The sequence below is a fragment of the Apium graveolens genome, chromosome 7 (assembly GCF_009905375.1).
Source record: "Apium graveolens cultivar Ventura chromosome 7, ASM990537v1, whole genome shotgun sequence".
NCBI classification, from domain to species: Eukaryota; Viridiplantae; Streptophyta; class Magnoliopsida; order Apiales; family Apiaceae; genus Apium; species Apium graveolens.
In genome coordinates, this window is record NC_133653.1 from 66,155,954 (window position 1) to 66,178,728 (window position 22,775).

The 22,775-nt window shown below is 33.2% G+C and overlaps 1 protein-coding gene across 1 annotated transcript; it reads right to left on the reverse strand.

Annotated features, from left to right (window-relative positions):
• Window positions 1-1,130: 1,130 nt before the first annotated feature.
• LOC141672985 (tobamovirus multiplication protein 1-like) lies at window positions 1,131-17,215 on the reverse strand. Its single transcript, XM_074479696.1, has 14 exons — window positions 17,041-17,215; window positions 16,296-16,346; window positions 15,062-15,095; window positions 14,108-14,194; window positions 13,967-14,018; window positions 13,489-13,666; window positions 13,237-13,332; window positions 6,508-6,568; window positions 5,065-5,129; window positions 3,878-3,952; window positions 3,715-3,790; window positions 2,140-2,300; window positions 1,575-1,605; window positions 1,131-1,476 (listed from the first exon to the last, which is right to left on the reverse strand). Exons 1-14 carry the CDS (start codon window positions 17,146-17,148, stop codon window positions 1,388-1,390), a joined length of 1,164 nt encoding a protein of 387 aa, XP_074335797.1. The 5' UTR covers window positions 17,149-17,215; the 3' UTR covers window positions 1,131-1,387.
• Between the last annotated feature and the right edge of the window lie 5,560 nt (window positions 17,216-22,775).

A 22,775-nucleotide genomic window follows, 5' to 3' on the forward strand; every position in this document is an offset into this window, starting at 1 on the left:
TCTGCTTAAATAACATAAAGAAACGTCTAATTGGTCTATGGTTGATGTTAGTACTATGAGTTTTATTTTGATGCATGATCTAATCTCTCTAGTGGATAATGTTCTTCTTATGGGTGAGTTTACATGTGTGTTGATTGTGTTACGAAGATAGTTTTCCCACGCTCTGGAATTGGCTAGCAAATATTTTTGTGTGTGTCTCCAATAATAAAGTGTAGATATGGGAGAGTAATTATGTGTGTGTTTGTGTTATAGGTAAGTGTGATTCTCCGTCATACCCTTATCAGGTATTCTTGTCCTTTTACTTTGTCATTATTTTCTCATTTGCATACATAGAAGACAATGCATAATTTAGGTATGGGAGAGGGGTTTGTTATGGTTTTTGAGTACCTTACATTTTTCATTTAAATGGACAGAATCAACATGTGACTGGTCAGTTAATATCTGATATTTTTGGTCCGTTGTTACTAAATTATCGATATTATGAGCATTTTCTTTGTATATTTTTTTTCACTAATATTTATTTTTTTAACATTTATTAATTTTTTGCCTCAACAGTGTAAACCATCGGATCAGATGGATGTTGAGTGATACACAAACAAGGAGGTGAGATGTACGAGGAACAAAAGATGATATACGTGATTAAATTTTGAGTTTTTTTTTAAAATACCCTAGGTCAATTTTTGTTTGCAAAAATATTTTTTTGTTAGGAAAAATACTATTTTTTATTTTTTTTTTGGAAAAATACGGTTTTTTCAACTCAATTCAACTGATGCAATATTCGACAAGTTGTTGCGACTTCATGCAACCTCAAATACAATAAAAAAAACTCGATTAAACTAATTGGATGTGCTTGATTTTGGTTGTATCATATTTTTACAAATAATTTTAGAAGATATTAAAATCGTAAAAAAAACTTACAAAAGTTAGTATTTTTTTTGATAATTTCTCTGAAATTTTTAGTAACCTTTTAACTAATAACAATCTTAAATAATTTGTATTTTTAAATTTTATATTAAATATTACCCACCTATTACATTTTATCACATCGGGAAACTGTAAAAAATCAGATATAAGTTAAAATAAGACAAAAGCACTAACAATTTCTTTTAGAAAGATTAATATTAGGCTTTTAAGAAAAAACTGATTTTGAGGTCTGAAAACACAATGTCTAACGAACCAACGAAGTGGTCGGAGTTAATAGAGGATGATACCAGAGACACTAACCGGCTGAGAGTGAGTTTTAAGGTCTACCAAGTCTTCTGTATAAATTAACACAAAAGGACAAACAAAATTTCCAAACTCCATACAAAAGCAAAGTTTCTACTCTTCCGATATATACAAACGAACCCAAGTTTTCGAACATAGCTCAAACAGTCTTCTTGCTTGCTCATGTGGTTTGAAAGTGGTCGACCGGCTCCATTTCTCTGCTGATTTCATCTGTTAGATAGAACCTCACTCTTCTTCCCCGATTTTTGGCTAAAATTACAAACCAATACTATACTATTTTAGCAACATATAATTCATCAAGATTTATGCAATCATATAAGGCATCAAATAGGGCTTGCTCTTGATACCTGCAGTTTGTAAACCTCCCTTACTCGTTGTCTGAATGACAAATAAAGAGCGAACATTAAATCTATATCCAATAAGTATGTGTTTGATATAGTAAAGAAAAAAAGGAAAGAAATAAACAACAGGAAAGAATAAGATTGGAAAAGAATCCAAAAATTCTCACAACTGTGAGTTCCACAGATTTAAAATTGAAATGAAGAGACTGAATGGCTTTCAATCTCATAACAGTGATTAATATTACATAAAAGGAGATAAAAGGCCCTTAGAGAGATGCACAAATTATTGCAGATACTTTGAAGGCTTCATACAAAGATCAGACAAACAAGATTCTACAGTTATGAAAGGTTCATCTTGTTTTATGTGTTCATCGACACACCATATATATGACATTTTGCAATGTTATGCCAAGTAGTCCAGAAAACTCCATATGCTACATCAAGATTCATCATAATGACTTTCAAGTATCAGATTATGTCCAGAAACTTGTGGATCATATTAGACAGTTCAAGATGTTTATTCCTAAAGAAGTGTGAACATGCATCATAAATGAGAATAATGCATTTTAACCTGATTTTGCAAGCTTGTGACAGCAGTCCAACTTTGCGGCGGCGGATGTATTTCTCTTGTGTTATCACTGATAAAAGCTAATGTCCGAACTTCTTGTTTAACCACAGATGATGGTAATTCTCTCATGGCCCACAATACAAATCCAGAGGGTACTGATGATCCTGGAAATATAGTTGCCACATTGTTTTAAATTTAATGATCAAAATTACCTCAGAAGTACAAACAGGGGAAAAGAGTAAGGAATAAAATTAGCATGTAGAGTACACATTTATTCTAAATATAATTGCTTCTGTCACCTATCAACATACTTCCTTGTAAATAAACAATTGAGTGCCTCATTTGACTAGATACGGACATTGTTCTTTAATTAGCTTTGCAAGGGTTTCTTTGATAAATAATGGAAGACAGCGATCAGTCAGAATCTGCAGATCTATTTAAAAAATGAACTGTTTGAAAAGCTCATGGAAAGGTAAGAACTAAGAGCACATCCACAATAAAAACTTGAGCCTCTCCCATAGTTGTGGAAAATGCTAAACTTATAATTGATTAATCATGAGTGTAGACTTGCAGTTGATGTTAAACTATAGACTTGAACTTGATGTTAAACCAAGATGCAAATACAACTTCTTGAATTTAGCAGTTCTGCTACTAGTTACTCGTTAATGTAAAACTGGGGTTTATTGTTTATTTATTTTATCGACAGACTAAAACACTTTGAATGGAAATAACTAATATATTCCACGTAGATTTTACTAATAGGTCTAGTACTACAATTGCATAGTACTAGCCATACAAAAAGTTAATACACAGATCTAATATATTTTTGTGTTTTACCAACGAAAATGTTTAATAATACTATAATAGTGGATATATGATATATTGGTGCTCCTAAGACAGTCAACTGTAACCCCTAACTTAATTAAAAGTGTCAATATCGGTACTGGAGTAGAAACTCAAGACCCCAACCTCCCCAAGATGTTACCACCCATATACATTTAACACCAATTTTCATTTTCACACTTACTGCACTGGTATGTACCTTATGTTTTCCATCTTAGTCTTCATTGTGTATTCTGCCATTGACTCATGGTATCTCTTTGCAGCTTATCCCCGCTAGAATTTCGTGGGAAAGGCCTTGTTAACTCAACTGACTCCTGATATGGATCTCATTCTGGATCTTGCCTTATGTTGTAGTTATGTAGGTCCTCAAAAGTTAAGATTAAAGACTGTATCATTATTGTCACTGTCTTTAGAAACTAAAGACTGTATTTATAATGTCTCTAGAATGTATATTAGTTGCAGAATGCTACTTTAAACTGTAACCCTTACAACCATCACTAATCCAAAGAATTCAGGTCTTCAACCCCTACTAAAAACTTCATAGGCATTAAGACAGGAGACAGGTGAAGGAGACTACTTAATAAGAGTCAAAATTTCACTTTAGATTGCATTTACCAATTAACATTTTTAAACATGTACCAAATATCAAAATGAATACTTTTAGTCATTGACTGTGACTATGTTCCACAAATTCTAAGAATTAAAACTTTCAGCATAAAAAAGAGAATCAATTACCTACAAAATAATAGAGAACCAGAAGCGAAGAGGTATAAACACCATTAGCCCTTTGTTGGTGCCAGTGATAAAGCATCTACAATATTAAAGTGGAATAATTTCATAAGATAATCATAAATGAATTTAAAAAAAAAAAGAAACTGAAACTTTAGGATGTACTTACAGGTATATCTGTAAATAGAGCAACAAAAGCACTTGACATGAAACATAGCACAGATACAACGGCCAGCCCTGCAACCTAGATGTAACAGTTCGTTTATAAAATTGCGATGGTCCCATATACAGAAACGTGTAGACTAAAATATAGTTCAGCATCAACAATATAACATATCAACAGCTTATTCAAGATCTGGTAAAAGAGAGCAACCCTAACTTCATTACAGTGATGCATGGCACTGTTTTTTACAGTTTATCAATTGTCATGTGAAAGAGAGGGACCTAACTTCATACAGTGACATATTGCTCAGTTAACAGTTGCCTATGTTCCATAGTATTCGACAATATTTGGGTATCATGGTATCTTGACTGCTTTTAGATTGTTCTAAACGATAAGTACTGGATAATGTAATTAAATAGTTGTGATGTACTATAGTTAGACACTCTGTTTTAGTTTGTTTTGACATGTGATGTGACTTTAAAAAAAACAAATAGAATTTTATTAGTATAAGAATAAGTCAGTCAGACCATAAACTGACATACTTACCAAACTGTCAGGATCTCAGGTTCTTGGTTATGTATATGCGTATGTTTTTGTTTTTTGTGTTTTCTATGACTATAACTGCAGAAATGTAAAGGAGACAGTACAGAAACAGAAATTAGAAGTAGGAAATAGAGATGAGAGAGAGAGAGAGAGAGAGAGAGAGAGAGAGAGAGAGAGAGAGAGAGAGAGAGAGAGAGAGAGAGAGAGAGAGATCAGAGAGAGGGATAGCAGTAGCTTAAGGAACAAGAAAGACCGTTATAGAGAGAGAAAGTAGAAAGACAGGGAGAAGTAGAGAAAAGAGCGTTTCCAGTTTATGATATTCAAAATAATATGAAATGCAGCGTTACAAGTTGTATTTATACTACTACACAACCTGTAGCTAGTAAAAGATGAAAACACCCAAAGTACCTCTACTATAGCCCTTATTCTAGCTGACTAATACTACTGGATGTTACTATCCTGACACAAATTTAATGGGATAGGATTACAATCCAGATTTTAAACCAAACTACACTTTTGAAGCGAAGCTTCACTTTATTATCCTGTGCTAATAAAAAAAATTGTTATGCTTCTTTATATGTTTCTCATTTTTAAAACAGAATGAAACTAAAACAAATCATGTGAGAGACACTTGAAGTATTTTAGCATACCTTAAACATTTCAGAAGATGCTGTTTCTGATCGTAATTTCCTCATTTTAAAGGACAATACACCACCTGACTCAGAAAAAAATTATTAATAAGAAAAAGTGGAAGTCTCTTGATTGTTCTAAATGTCAACTGAAGCTTCTTACGAATAAATGTAAAATAAAGTAACTCGTTCCAGAAACAACAGTAGATGGTGAGACTCATGCATGGTGAGACTCATGCATGATGGACTCGACTATTGAGAACCCAGACCATGTAATTTTTTTTGCTTCAGTTGCCTTCAGAATATCAAAAAACACTGTAACCAAAATTTTCCACGATTGGATTCATGTCTTCCATATTCACAATTCCTCTATGCCTTTCTTATCAATTTGACATATTATTGTTCTTTTGACTTCAAAGCATATTATAACTTATAAAATAATTATTAGAATACATTAGCTTTATAAATGCTTTTGGAGTACTGAATGCAGGATTTTAGAGTATAAAATAGTATTAATACGTAATAACCAATGATGATCTCATGAGGGAAGAGAAATTAGTTAAAGCAGGCAAGTTATAAAAAAAGTCACGGTAATATCATCAGTGTTTATTTGGCATGAGAATTTTTTTACTGTGAACTGAGAATTTTTTTTTTTTAAAAAAAAAAAAAAAAAACTGGAGGGGAGAGAGAATTGGCCTTGTGAAAAACCAGAGGACATATACCTATGAATAGTAAAACATAAAATTAAGAAGCCCAATCTTAATGCTTCTCCTGAAGAGCAGGAGAGGCCTCATAGGCTTGGCATCCATTCTTCATTCAGATTCAGCACAACTGAAAAATAACTACGCTTCCATAATAACTTTGTCAATGGTCTTCCTATTCTTGCAATGCCTTAGGAACTTGACCAAAAAAAATGTCAAACACTAAAATAGAATAGAGTCAATAAAAATCTAAGGATTCTGCCTTCATATTCCACTATGATAACATTAAGATTAAAATTTTACATTTCTGGAGAAATTTCAGATTTGGAAACATCCCCAAACTTGGAAGATGATAAGTCATTGGTTGGAAGGTGATTGGGATTAATATGATATATTAATACTATCAGGTATCGTAGGTATTTCTTTAATCACTCACTACCCCGATTTTTTTTTCTTTTGGTAGAGCGTTATAAAAAGTTGTTTTTCTGAGCATTTACATGCTTTGTACACATAATTACTGAGTCTAAAAAAGAGGATAGGTCTTCCATTTATCAAGAAGATTTAGGCAAGTGATGGAAAAATAAAAAAGATGTGAGGATTGCATCTGAGATCTTGAAACTCTTTACTTCATCAGTGGATTGATATAATTCTATTTCAATTATTCCATTTGAAGAATGGAAGGAATCAAATGCCATTATTCTGAAATCAATTCTATTACAAAAAAAATATATGCAAAAGTAACTACTTAATAAATAGTGCTAACCATAACATGCTAATGCCCCTCCTAGAAAAAGCATCGCTAAGGCGAAAACATCAACATACACCTGCAGGAAATTTATAGTTCAGTCCATGTCGATTAGAATATAATCGGACAACGAATAAAAAGACAAGATAAAATTAATAATTTATAAACCAATCATTGCCCACTATGAACATGTTTACTTGTATAAGTAGTTTTATAAATAATCATGGCCTATTGAACAATTATAGTAAACTTTATCAACTAAAGCTAAGAGCATAGATATTTGGATACATGCTAATTCAATCTTTAGGGTTAATGAGAAAATTAAATAAAAAATATATACTGAAACTACATTGTATTTATAGTCGATTTTCTAGAAACACAGTTAAATTCAATTATGCCTTCACATTTCATGATTTACCTGTTGGTTCATTATTGGATATTTAAGTTTTTAGACACAAAGCAAGTCCTTTTTCAAAGAAAAGAGAAAACTAGAAATTATTTATTTAAAATTTATTCTTTAAATTCAAAAGAAGTAGCTTCTTAAATGTTACATATCATTCTTACTTGCCACTTGCCATTATATTAGGATGTCTCTCTCTCAGTACCCACTTTATTAGCCCGTGAGAGTTGTGACCTACTAACAGTATGAGAGTTCGGAGTTGGAATCAGGTCACCAATTTATAGTGTGTATGCTTAATCATGAATTAATCATAATTCTAGAAAGCCTCTTAACATCTTTTTCACACAGGAACACGTGTCTTAAATTTATTTGGCTCCACTTTACTAAAGTGCTTCGGAAGTCACCTACGGTCACAACCTTCTGTGCTAGGCTAAGATAATACAACTAGTTCCCACCAGGATAACTAATTGATCTTTTGTTGGACAAATCTATTAAAATATCAGGTTTTGACATTGGATAAACATTATTTGGTTTGGGAATGTTTTAAATACAACAAAATGTGGGTCCCTGTTATGAACCTAGTTCATATAAGTAAAATACAGAACAAATAGAGATATTATAGTAGTAATTTGAAAGAATTCTGGCGCTGCACCAGAATTATAATAGATGGTGCTTCACCATCAGGGCAGAGTTTCTCTGCTTAAGAAAAACACTTATAAAACTCGATACCCAAACTATACCTATGTGCCAGCTTAAATACTATATCACTCTTCAATTAAATCCCCCAAATCATGCAGAGAATCCCTTCCTTAAATGTATATAATCTGTCATTTATTCTCTCAATTAAGTATACTGATTCTTCTCCACCAATCATGATGTATAGCTGACCAACTAATTATGCATCCTCCCTATTTCCTTACTTTTCACGCCTTTGATACATTTTTTGGTTCTTCGACTTTCCTTGGTCTTCTATGGTATGTCGCTATAATTGGGGGTCTAACAATACCTCCCTCCTCAAGACCAACCTTGTCCTCCTCAAGGCGAAATGAAGGAAACTGCTCCGTAATTGTACCCACGTCTTCCCATGTAGCATCATCCTTAGACTGTCCTTTCCACTGAATTAGTACTTGTGGAGTAGATTGTTCATCATGGACTAAGTCACGGTATGCTAGATCAAACAGTGGCTCAGCTGTTGCAGGCAGCTCTACTTCCAGGCCTGCAGGTAGATGACCAGCCTGATGTTGATGTCCTATAGCCCTTTTCAGTAACGAGACGTGAAAGACCTGATGAACATGAGAACCTTCCGGAAGTTGTAAGCGATATGCCACCGTGCCAGTTTTCGCAATAATTTCAAATGGGCCATAAAAACGAGCAGATAACTTAGGATGGACACGTCTAGCAATTGTTTGTTGGCGATAAGGGCGATGCTTCAAATACACCCAGTCTCGTACCTCAAAAGAATAGTCTCTACGTTTCAAATCAACTTGCTTTTTCATCCGATGTTGGGCCCTTTCCAAAATATTTAAGTTGACGAAGAATCTCGCCTCGTTCCTCCAATTCTTGTGTTACCGTTTCTACAACCGTTTCACCAGCCAAAAATTTCATGATCGTTGGCGGAGAACAATTATAAACAACCTGAAATGGAGTCAACTTAGTGGCTGATTGGAAAGAGGTGTTGTACCAATATTCTGCCCAGTGTACCCAACGACTCCAGTGTTTAGGTTGATCTGAAGCAAAACAGCGCAGATAAGTCTCGACACAATGATTCAATACCTCGGTCTGTCCATCTGTTTCTGGATGGTAGGACGAACTCATTCTCAACATTGTACCCTGTAATTTAAAGAATTCAGTCCAAAATTTACTCTGAAAAGTAGGATCACGATCACGTCACTCACAATCGATCGAGGCATGCCATGTAAGCGAGCAATTTCTTTGTCATACAATTCAGCAACCTTTTTAGCTGTATATGGGTGCTTCAAGAGCAAAAAATGACCATATTTTGAGAAACAATCGATTAACACGAACAATGTGTCATAGCCTTGCGATCTGGGGCAACCCTGAAACAAAATCTAACGATACATCTTCCCAAACCGCCGTAGGTAATGCCAGGGGCTGAAGTAGACCTGCTGGAGAAGTGGTCTGGTATATGTGTTGCTGACAAATCGTACATTCTGCCACATATTTCATAATATCAGCCTTCATACCCGTCCAAAAAAGGTTGCTGGAGATACGTTTGTAAGTACGGAGAAAACCTGAATGTCCACCTATAGGAGTTGAATGAAATTCTTCGAGAAATTTAGTCACCAACTCAGAAGTAGATGGGATTACCAAACGTACTTTATAGAGTAGCTGACCATGAGAAAGGGTGTAACCTGAGAGTGTAGGTTGATTACTTTCCAATGCCGTCACAATCTTAGCCAAGTACGGATCAGATCTGACTGTTGTTGCTAAGATCAATGTATCGTTCCACTGTGGTCGAGATATGGCTGATAATTCTACCACATCAGCCATCTTTAATGCTATTTCACCATCATCATCCTGACGCGATAAAGCATCAGCCGCGGTATTGTCATTTCCAGGTTTATACAGAATCTGAAAAGTGTAGCCTAACAAGCGAGATAGCCATTTCTGCTGATCTGGAGTCGATATGCGTTGAGTTAACAAATGTTTAAGGCTCTTATGATCAGTGCGAATAATAAACTCCCTCCCCAACAAATACGGTCGCCAATGGTGGACAGCTGAGACTAATGCTAATAGTTCTTTCTCGTATGTTGACTTGCTAAGTGCCCTGTCAGAAATTGCCTTGCTGAAATAGGCTATGGGCTGATTATCTTGCATTAAACAAGCCCCTACCTCTTCCGGAAGCATCAAACTCCAATAGAAATGGTTTAGAAAAGTTGAGCATGGCTAGGCAGGGCCTGTGACTAAGGCATGCTTCAGTAATTCAAATGTATCTTGAGTTTTCTAGTTCCAAAGAAAAGAGTCTTTCTTGAGTACATTAGTAAGGGGCCGAGCAATTTTAACATTATCTCGAATAAATCTGCGGTAGTAGTCCGTAAGACCGAGAAACCCCTAACAACCTTCACCGAATGAGGTATTGGCCACTGCTCCACATCTTTTAACTTTTTTGGGTCCATAGCAACTCCTGTGTTAGATATTATATGGCCTAAGTATTCAACTTGCTGCTGGCCAAAAATGCATTTCTTCCGATTAGCAAAAAATTGTTAAGAGCGGAGAGTATCCGACACTATCCGCATATGTTCCATGTGAGACTACCAATCTGTACTATAAATCAATATATCATCGAAAACACCAACACAAATTTTCGTAAATAAGGCCTGAATAAATCATTTATTATTGATTGAAATGTAGCTGGACCATTTGTAAGTCCGAACGGGAGCACTAAAAATTCATAATGGCCGTCATGAGTTCTAAATGCCGTTTTTGGAATGTTAGAGTGAATACGAATTTGATGATACCCTGCTTTCAGATCAATCTTTGAAAAATAACGAGCACCATATAATTCATCTAAATAATTCATTTATAACTGGAATCGGATACTTATCTGGAATAGTTGCCTCGTTTAAAGCACGATAGTCCACACAGAATTGCCAACTACCGTCCTTCTTTTTGACCAAAATAACTGGACTTGCAAAAGGGCTGCTACTAGGTTGAATTATTCCAGCACTCAACATCTCCTGCACCAAACGTTCAATCTCATTTTTCTGGCTGTGAGCATATCGATAAGGCCGCACATTCACATCACTAACACCTGGTTTTAATGTAATTGTGTGTGATCGATCCCTCCAAGGAGGTAAACCGGTTGGTTCTTGAAAAACTCTAACATACTTGTCTAACGAAAAGTTTAATCATTTTTTTGGCTGTGAGCCAGATCGATAAGGCCGCACGTTCACATCACTAACACCTGGTTTTAATGTAATTGTGTGTGATCGATCCCTCCGAGGAGGTAAACCAGTTGGTTCTTGAAAAACTCCAGCATACTTGTCTAACAAAAAGTTTAATAATTCAGATGTAGTTAAAAAATTCTACCTCTGAGGTGTTGAGAATAGATTTCAAAGAAACTACAGATGTAGTTAAAGCTGGATTTCCTTGTAATCTTCGTAGATAGCCATCTGCCTCAAATGTCAGTGTCATCTTCTGCCAATTTTACCTTCACCTCTCCCAATGTTTCAAGCCAAGCGATGCCCAAAATTAGGTCCACCCCTCCTAATATGAATGGATAACAATTTGCTGTAACATTCAAGTCCCCTAAACTCACATTAACAGCTCTGCATAAGCCCGTACAAGGCACTGGATATCCATCACCTAATTTGACTCCAAATTCTTTTGTTGCAATTATAGGTAAACCCATTCTTTTGACCAAGTCCGCTGAAATAAAATTGTGGCTTGCACCACTATCAACAAGGATCACAATGGGATGTTTTTGTAATATTCCTTGAATTTTCATGGTGCGCGGTCGTGTAATTCCTGCTGTTGAATATAGATGCAACTCCATTTTTTGGCACTCCACATTTGAGAACGGCTCTATATCCTCTCCTTCCTCCTGAGTTGCCAATAAATCTTCTTCTTGATTTTCGGCTGCGATCATAACTCTTAGATGAGCATTTGGGCAAACATGGCTTGGTGAGAATTGGCCTTCACAACTAAAACATTGAATTCTGGCTCGCCGGGCTCTCATCTTAACTGGTGAAATGTTCAAATTACCCTTGCTGCTTCGTTGGGGCTGCTGGGTTGTAAAACCTGTAATTCTTGGAACTTGTGTTGCCGCTTTCAATTGTTGACTGGCTCTATGTTCTGGTGCTGGAGTCATGTTTGTCATCATGTATCCGGATCTGCGTGGAATTGGGTTGGGAATGGCTGAAGATCGTTGAATCAAACTTGCTCCCAGATGTGGATGTTCACCCCATAGCTCTTCCTTAATATCTTTTGCCAACTCCATAGTTCGAACTAATTCCTGCGGATCATGTACGCGTAACCTCCGTTTAATGTTCTCCTTCAGCCCGTTAATAAAATTTCCCACATACGCCTGTTCTGGTAGTCCTGGAATCATGCCTGCCACGTATTCGAATGCTTGAATATATTCTTCAACAGTCGATTCTTGTTGAAGCTCCGCTAATTTCTAATGGGGATTTCTAGATTTTGATCCTCCAAATCTTCTCATTAACTCAGTTGCTAGTTCATCCCATTTAATTGCAGGCGACTTGCCTCGCAACCACTTTAACCAATTTACTGCTATCCCTTCCATGGAAATGAATGCAAGCTTGACCTTATGCTCCGGTTTTGTGTTCTGAAACTCAAAATATTGTTCAGCTCGATACACCCAACCTACCGGATCCTTTCCGTTAAAGTTAGGAAGCTCCACCTTTTTCACAGCAAGGCGGAAATCATCAATATTCGTCAGGAGATTGTGTATTTTTGACAATAGATGACCTCTCTGCTTCCTTGTTATGTTCCTTTGTTTGTGATGTGACTTCACTTGATGGGTCATTGGATTCTAAGAATTTTTCTTCAAGCTTGCTAACATCTGGTGAATCGAAGTTATCTCTGATAGTTTCCCCTCTAATACATGGAACTAGTTGTTGCGCTCCATCTGCTCCTTTTGCAACAAATCATGCAGTAACTTCACCTCTTTCTCCACATTATTCATTCTATTTTCCATTCTGGTATTGTCCATATACTAGGACACCCCTGAATCTGATACCAATTCTTATGAACCTAGTTCATATAAGTAAAATACGGAACAAATAGAGATAGTATAGTAGTAATTTGAAAGAATTCTGGTGCTACACTAGAATTATTATAGATGGTGCTTCACCATCAAGGCAGAGCTTCTCTGCTTTAGAAAAACACTTATAAAACTCGATACCTAAACTATACCTATGTGCCAGCTTAAATACTATATCACTCTTCAATTAAATCCCCCAAATCATGCAGAGAGTCCCTTCCTTAAATGTATATAATCTGTCATTTATTCTCTCAATTAAGTCTACTGATTCTTCTCCACCAATCATGATGTATAGGCGACCAACTGATTATGCATCCTCCCTATTTCCTTTCTTTTCACGCCTTTGATACGTTTTTAGTTCTTTGACTTTCCTTGGTCTTCTATGGTATGTCGCTATAATTGGGGGTCTAACAGTCCCCACAATTTTCAATTTGGCTTAAAGAATGTCAAACTCAAGCTTAATTCCTAAACGATAATGTAATACCTCCCCAATCATATTTAATAATTATACAGTGAATATTTAAATTTCACTAGAAGCGAATTAATGTAACATGAACGCACAAGCTTACAAGAGTAAAGTGAAAGACTAATAAATCCATACCCGAGCCACAAATACTGAATCAATGGTATTCTTTCCCATTCTTATCCATATTAGCACAGCTGATGCTATCATTAAAACAAAAATTGTAATTGTAACCTGGAAAAATAGAGGCACGAATTACGATTTTTAAAGTCATTTTTCCCACGACCACAATACAGGCATTTTAGAAGGGTCTTCGAGCAAATTTTAAAATCTAACGGGAAAGGGAAAAAAATGATTGCAAATGATTGAAGTTTGAACATGTTTCCTTACCATAATTACAAATTTTTGGCGGCTCCCGACATGAATACCTCGGAAAGATATGCATTTTCTGCATCTTTGACCAAGGCAATTAGATAAATCAATCTTTGACAGAAAACCTTCTAAAAAACTGCATCCTTCTTCTTCTTGGTCCTCATTATCATCATTACTTTGATGGCAGAGATCAACCCTACAAAACCATCCTCAGAAAACTTATCTATTGTATCTTGGAAAAAGAAACTACTTAAAATGTAAATATGTGGAAAAAGAAACTAATTAAAAGGTAAATATGCAATACGATCCATCAATTGATATTATAAATATACGGATATATAATTAGATGGTGACATTAACTAAGATACACTTAACTCCCACATAATGAAAGCAGAAAAAATAACCCATGACTGTCTTTGTTCTTGTTATAAGGTTACTGATATATTGTGCGAATATGACTCCTCGTGGCTTCTAATAACAGAGAAGGGAACTTTACCAAAACGATAGAAGCAGTAGAAATGTTGCAAGAAACAGAATTCTGGGAAAAGCTGCAAAACAACATCATCCTCATGTAACTTCCCATCTATCGAATCCTTATAAGATAATATTGCAATTGCTTAACAGAAAAAAAAAATACCCATTACAATAAAGCCGCAAGATTCCGACCAGCATAGCCAACTCTTACAAGAAGCAACAAGAGTTAACACAAAATAGAGAAAGTACCCTGCAATCAACCTATCTGAATCAGTACCTTCTGATGCAACAAAGATGAAGGGGAAAAAAAGCCCACATAAACAACAAGAAAAAGTGCACCTAACAACATTTTATTGCACATATATGTCGGCATTCTAAGAGAAGTATAAAGCTAGAATCTCTTTTCTGCTAATGTGAAAATATGGCTGGGTTCCCAAGTTCAGTTCTTCAACTTTTATACAAAATTTTAGAGCATATATACATTTATTGTATTTTGAGTTGTGGGGAAGGGTTTTATAAACATATATGTTAATTATTGGATGACCTTATGCACGAAGTAATCTTCCAATTGCTAATATCACATTTTACTGGCATGGAGTAAACTGGATGAAGATGGTGGAAGGACAAATTAATAATAGAGGAGAGCGGGGAAGTGGTAAAATTTTGTGCTCTGTATTAATATTGTTAATTTCCAAAATGAGAGCGAGTAAATATCATTCGAAAGGACAGAATGAATTGGTTCATTCCCCATTCGCACTCCCATTTCTTCTCCATATTTTCTGTCTATTCTTCCATGATCATTCTCCATCCTATAATCTCTTCTTATCCCTTCAATTCATTTTCTTTGAATGCCCTCAATTCAAGTGGAAAATTAAATGCAATATCAAATTCTTTACTTTCACATACTTTGCTACTTTGCACATAATCTCGGAGTGTATTATTCATATTCTAAACTTAAGAAATGTCCTACATATTCATGGGTATTCTTATCTTCAAGTGTAAAGTTAAAAACATTTATTACTAAGGCATATCATATTTCCTTGCAACAGATATGAAAAAAACTAATTAAGTGCCTGCTGCCAGAGAAAAAGTATCATAAGGAAATTTATTAGCTTACCAACATTGGAAAACCCAATCAGTAGATGAAATACCTGCAATTGCAAGTTCTGTTTTAGCAAATGCAAATAAATTGACTAAACTTGAAACGAAAAAAAGAAACAATTACCAGAATTTACTGGGAACAAATAATTTTTAACGAAATCACAAAATAGCAGAGTTTGTCTAGCAACTAAATAGAAAAGATGACCATGTGGAAGCTTTGAATATACACATTGTGAGGATAAGAAAACATGGCATTCAACATGTTTAAATGCACCCTATCATCTAAAATACATCATATCTTAATTACTTTCACATACTACACTCTCATTTAAAAACAATAAATAGTTATAGATTTCTATTAGGTTTGATTAATTTTCTTAATTTTTTTAAAATAAAGATAAAATTAAAAAAACCAAATGAAAAATACAACATTTCACATGACGAAACTTTTAAACTTTAAGGGTAAGTAATAACTTTTCCAGTCCAGTCTATATTAGGTTAGCTTACCATAAAATTGACTCGATTGATTAAATTTATTTCAATTTGTTGGTTACTTTAAAAAAACTAATTAGTGAAACAAATTTACCAATTACTGAGTTTAGTTGTGCACTTACAAGGCAAATACCAGGTGTGTTTCAGCTTACAATACTACCTTAACGAGATAAAGAAAATTCATATACATACATTAAGACAAAGGAAGAGAAAGGAAAACAAATGTATAAAGAAAATCCAAACACATAAGATTATTACTAAATTGGTTAGAAGCAGTAGGTAGATCTTATAAATTATTAAACAGAAGCATGGGGCACGATCTATTTGTCAGTAAACAAAGAACATAGTAAAATTTACTCTCAAATGTAAGTGATAGTGAATTAGTAAGACTTTACAATGATGGTGAAATAGTCTCAGAAGGAGCATTGATGTTTCAGCAGATAGGAAGAAGAACGATATTTATAGAAATCAAAGACCTTCAGTCCATATGACATAATTTTTATATGCACGTGTAAACACGCATACACAAATACAAGAGTCAGTGTAGAGAGCCGGAGGACAATTAATTGATACACCAGTGCTGGATCATTCAAAAAATGTACTGAATGCTCCAAAAAGTTTCTATGTTGTCAAGCAGTATTATTTTTTTTCTTCTTGTTCAATAATTCATGCCCCCACCCCCACCACTAGTATGCAGTAAGGGGAAAAATAATCACATTCAAAATTAAAGAGGAGACAAATGAAAAGGCATCTCTTACTTTCTGGCGAGTCCAACCGATCTGTTTATTCCTCAAATGAATCCTCATCAGCTGATATGGAAATGGCATAAAATGAAATGGTGTTAGTATATATATTTCAAAAAACACAATAACCATAAAGAAAACAGAAAGAAAGAACACATCAAGTCCACCTGATAAGGACTTCCATCCCAGAAAAGTTCAAATACACGTTAGGTAAAAGCATTTCAATGAAACGATAATATCTGTTACTACAATTAGGTAATAAGCATTTTCTAATCTTAAAGAGGAAAGTACAGTTGCCTTCTTCTCCAACATGCACCAAAAAGACGCTTCAGATATATACTATAAGTATGGCATATAGGTGCCTTACAGCCTCTTATGAACAGACCAATTGTCCAGTAGCAGAAAATCCCTAACCAGCAACTGTACATACTGAAAATAAAAATTTAAAGATCTAAAAGCTACATTTTAGTGACACAATATATTTCCTTCGGGAAAGTATAACATATAAGCTTGTAAGCCAATTAATTTTCGAAATATGATCCATATTTCCCCAAAAGACTAATCTAAATGTGAAATAATTGCTATATAAACCAAATAACCAGAAATTTATTTCCATTTAATGGAGATTTTAGGAAATACTAGATTGATAGTAATCAGTTCAATAATTTATGTCTTGTTACTTGTGAACAAATTTAAAAATCAGACGGAAATCGTTGTGCATTTTTATGGAGCATGAATCAATAAGGGGAAACAACCAGACCTGAACAAATGCCAGGAAAGCAATAACAGCATCGATACAAGCAACAGTAACCAGGATATCCACATAGACCTTTGGAAAACAAATTCCATCTAAAAGCCTGGACAACATATTTTCAATCTTTCTTCCTACGCCCCTCCTTATATCTCCTCTAGAAAACGGACTTTGGCTTAGTAAAATTTTCTCTATGCCAGGCCAGAATGGCTAGAAATTATTTTTTTAAAGCATCATTAAGGTGAGGTAAACACTAGAAATTGCACGCCAAGACAAAATATCTGACCCCACTCAATTTTGGCGTTTGCCGATGAAGCACCATCGTGACCGGCACTTCAACATAGGATTCTCGAGTAAATCTCATCAAAAGGTGATGGAAAAAGTTAAAATCATAACTGGCAAACACTTTGGATGCCATTTAGCAGAGAGCTACCAAAAGAGGTGCGTAAACACGTGCCTCATAACATCACAAATTCTTAATGTGTCAATAAACGACAATGAACAACCATCATCTTACACTTTCTATGCAGTTGCATAACTTATGACTTTGTCGGGCAGTTCAATAGACCATACGAATAAAAAAAATACTAAACCTCAATCCTCCTAGATAATTATTATGTGTACAGCTACTCCATCTAAATACTAATCATAATAAATAAGTTCCCTTTACATAATGGATGAGAAATAGGTCAAGACACTAACTATTTTTTCCTTTTTCCTATGATGCTTCTTTTCTGTAAATATTCACATAAAAGGTATCCGATTCTCTTCAATTATTTCAAGAAACATGTATTTAAGCGGAAATTACAAAACCACACTTGTGAGCTTAGGACATGGGCTAATCAGTAGCTATCTTGTACGACTTGAAAGTAAAAGTAATTTCTTTAACTTATAGGTTACTCCTAACTTTGTGAATACTTAGATTGATTTTGTAAAACTTAAAAGTTAAGAAAATTTAAGAGAAGTGACAACAAACTAGTTCAAGTCAGAATTGTTAGAGGCATGTCGAGGGGCACATCTAGTGTTCTAAAAGACGGAAATCGACATTAGTCGGTAGAAGTACCTTTCAGTGATTAATCAGATAATCGGAGATTAAACGAATTGATTAATCGGAAGCAATTTAATTCAATAAATAATAATATATAGTTCTATTTATACTTCATAAAGCTGTTATAAAATTTACAAATATTTTTTATCACATATCAGTAGTCCAATATTGGTATTTAAGTGGCAAGATTTACAAAAAAAACACATATCAGTAGTTCATACTTGACATTTAAGTGGTTTATGCCTAATAATCACTACTTACTACTTAAAAGTTATAAATTAGTACCTACTCCTGCTACATGAAAAGTTTCTGCTCTGCTAATATATACTTCAGTAGCCCTTTTGAGTCAACAATACGTCAACATATGATTATTAACTATTTTTTAGAATTTTAATTTTTTTTCTATTTTGAGCCTTAGACCGATTCAATTGATTTTTGACCCAATTCGACTGCTTAATCTTGTCTAGCCCAATTTTTGACTGATTTTTTTTAAAAAAAACAGCTAGTTGACCCGATTTGATTTATCGAGACGGAGCCCATCCGTATACCGATTGATCGGCCAATTTTTAAAATACTTCTAAGCTACAATGGCTTTAATGAGGTACGCACTACTATTATGAGAGCAACTCTAACCAAACACTATAACATTATAATAGTGTAAGTTTTAGTTAAAACCAACTTTGGGTAAAAGTTACACCAAATAAATAGCGTGACACCAAATTTGGTGTCATTAGTGTCTTTCATGATTTCTATTATGCCAACGAAACAAATTCATTTTCCATGTGTCTAGTTTTTGTTTATATCCCTATTATATCCCAAGAAATCACTTACTTTTTAAAAAATTGAGAATAATATGGCTTGTTTAGATAAAATATTCCCATTAGTATAAGATATAGTGTAAATGGGTTAGAGTTAATTTTGTGAATATTGCTAATTTTTACGCTAAAATAAAGTAGATGTTACACTATTATAGTGTAACTAGCTCTATAGCTCGTGCAATGCACGGGCATGCTCTATATTGCGTTAATTCAATTTTATTTTATAATTGTAATTGCTAATGCTATATTTATGTTATTTTCCGATGGATAAATGATATATTTATTTGTGTATGTGAGCATACTCGTGGTATGATTACAATGTTGTTGCGATTATTTGTTTTAATTACAATTATTGACAGTATATGCATGTCGTTGCCCGGTGGATTGAGTACGTATTTGTTTGAATATATATGAGTTATTTTTTGGATGTGGTGATATTTGGGTTGAACGTATTCTTGAAAATTTGACTGAAACAATATATGTCAGAAGTGGTATTTCTTGTTGTCCACTGCTAATGGCGATCCATGTGGGTTGTTTTAAAATATTTGTGGTATTTCTTGTTGTCCACTGCTAAAGGTGATCCATGGGGTTACTGTAAAAGCGTTTTTGCTTATTTGAGAATACTGCAAAATATAGTAGTTTGTACATTTATAATTTTATTTTTGATTGTTATTTGAATATTTATTCTTGACCTCAATAATTTTTCACATCTCTCATTCAATATTAACAAATACATAGTTCTAAACATGTTAGGCTTCTTCTGGTTTCATTTGATACAAAAACATTACTAAGATTATCTGCTTTAGTCGTTGTCATTCTTTCAGGTTATGACGTGTAAGGTCGCAACTAAACATCAATAGAAACCAACACGATCATATGTTTAATGAAGGTATGTGTGTCTGTATTCATTTTCTATCATACATTTCAAATAAAATAACACATGAGAAATAGAATGGTATATAACTCACTTTGGACGATTAAAGAGAATAATAACAAGATATCTTGGAGGTCGATTACTTATACATTACACAATCTTTAGCCAGTGTGATGCACGGACATTCTCTAAATATGTATAAAATTTTGATTTGTTCATAATAATTCAATTTGTTTGTATGTTAAAAATGTGATTAAAAATATTTTATGTATTTGATGTGTTAAAAATGTGATTGATTAGTGATACAACATTTAGTGTCAATAAAAGTTTGAATTGTACTTATATACACACACACACATATATATATATATGAAAGTTCCTTAATCTTTGTCTAAATTCGAATTTATTTGTACCATAAAAATATAATAGTTAAAGTGACAATAGTATATATAATTTATCTAATTAGATGCATAAATAGTTCAATGCACATATGTATGCTCGATACGTAGTTATTTCAGTTGACATCTAACTCATATCTTATTAATTATCAAATCTATAATATGAATACGTGAATTATAAATGTTAATATTTAGAATTTTAAATTTCACTGAAATATCAAAAAGTACTTAATTTGAATTAGTTTTATGTTTGATATGTTTCTCACGTATAAGTATTGGATGATATATTATTATGAATAATATTATTGACAAAATATATGTATATATGGACTTATTACTCAAATATAAATCTAAATCAAAATAAGTAGTTTTTGATATATATTTCAGTGATATTTAAAAATATAAATTTTAATGGTGCATTAATTGAAAGAATAAATGTGAAATAAATATCATTAAATTATGAACGGACATGAAAATATGTATAATTTGTTGAGTTTTTTAGATTATTTTATGTGTTTATATTATAATTGCGATTACATTATTTTTTGTGTCAAAAATGTAATTGATGAGTAAAAATTAGTAGCCCAATCGAGTATTCAATTGGAGTATTCGCTTTTAAAATGCTAGACTGATACATGTGTGTGTGTATGTATGTGTATATCTATGTATATATGTATATATGAATATGTATATGTGTAAACTAATCATGTAAAATTAATAAATTTTAACAAATGATTATTTAGTTAATTAAACTTTACATTTACGTTTTTTTTTACTCAAAACTTTACATTTATGTTAATGTATATATAAAGTACATAATGGTGAAGCATATTAATGATGCGTCAATTAATATATATTAATTATGAGCAACAAATATTATATAAGTATTAATAGTCAACTAAGAAATATAAATTGTGAGAATAAATGTAAAATAAATATTATATAGATATTAAGTAGGGGCATAATAGTCATATAAATTAATTTACTCAACAAACTCGCTTGTTGTTGTATTATATATATATATAGTAGTTAATAGATTAATTAGCTATTAAGTATGTTTTAATAAAAATTAGTTATTAATGCGTACAGAATTAAATATCTTATAATAATGGAGGTATTAATATGAAATAAATAGGACGGGGTTAAAATGTCTTTTTACATCTTAGGGGGTATAACAGTCATTTTACTTGATTAAATTGTCTCATTGAAACCCCCACTTGCTCTATTATATATATAATAAATAGGTTGTGTAGTGGGTTGGAGACGATCTTGAAAAAATATATATTTTTGTATTAAGAGCTATTTAGATCAACAATATACAAATTTCAATTTTTCTTAATTTTAAGAAATTTTTCCATTCACATTCATAAAAAAGTAACATTTTAATTTTTAATTAATCTTAAGTTCGCTCAGCTACATGAGTTGATAAATCTTGAGCTATAAAATTTGCAAAATAATGTAATCTAGACTTAGCTACATGAGCCAATAAATCTTGAGCTATAAAAATTTGCAAAATAATATAATCTTAAACTTAATTATTTTTAATAGAAAATCACAACAAAGACAAAATTATTATCATGGGCAGAACATTAATCATCTCTATTATACTACAAGAGTGGTAGCGTAAACTTCCATTTTATATGACAGATAAAAACTCATGCTCATGTTCATTATATCAAAATAAATTAATTAGCTTGACGGTGTTGTTTGATCTTACTACAATCTCCCATTACAGGCAAGTACATACTAATTTTTATAGGTTGAAGTGTTAAATTTATGATACAATAGCCCTTGTAACTCAATATATAGCATTTTTTTCCTAAGCAATATGTTGCATAAAACATCAAAATGTAATTTATCATATACATGTCAAATTGTTTTTGTGTTTGTATGTAATACTTCTTAAAACTTTTGAAAGTCCCTTCGATGAGGTGTGTACAAGCCTTAGCCTTAGCGCCTCACGCCAAGGCTCCATGAGCTCTGGAGTCTCGATGCGCTCTAATACTATTTGGAGTATACTTCAAATTTATAAAATATTAAACTTGTAATTTGTCATCAAAAGATATCATTAATTTTATCCTTTTTTAGTTTCGAAGTGGAACATTTTAGGTATTAGATGCTTCGGTTTGTTACATTTTAGGTATGCAGTCGCCAAGTGCTTCTTCTAAAACATGTTTCTTTTAGTGTAAAATGTATCATGAACCATGTAACATGCACATTGACATCTAATTAAACTTATATTACTCGGACTCTTCATTTTACCATCGTGTACCTGTGTCAGACAAAAAGATGTACATCTTTTTAATATGTTGTCGAGTCCAATAATTGGATATGTATCCATGTCAGACCCTTCTAGCCGAGTCTGAGTAACATATATTTAAACTTGCCATAATTTTACACATATTATTTTCCAACAAGGGTCATAGTTCATAGAGCAATTAGTTCAACAAACCCCATAGTCATAGTTCATAGAGCAATTAGTTCAACAAACCCCATATTCATCCAAAATGATTTTCTTTTTAAGACTGAGGAGGTGACATCAACAGAGAGGGAGAATGATGATATATATAATGAATGCAGATTCTGAACATGCGGATATGGCATCA

Coding starts and splice junctions, on each gene's coding strand:
- LOC141672985 (XM_074479696.1), bottom strand. CDS start 17,148: ATGTTGTCCAGGCTTTTAGATGGAATTTGTTTTCCAAAGGTCTATGTG. Junction 3,791..3,877: donor CTCTATTTACAGATATACCT/GTAAGTACATCC, acceptor TTAATATTGTAG/ATGCTTTATCACTGGCACCA. Junction 1,477..1,574: donor GGGAGGTTTACAAACTGCAG/GTATCAAGAGCA, acceptor TTGTAATTTTAG/CCAAAAATCGGGGAAGAAGA.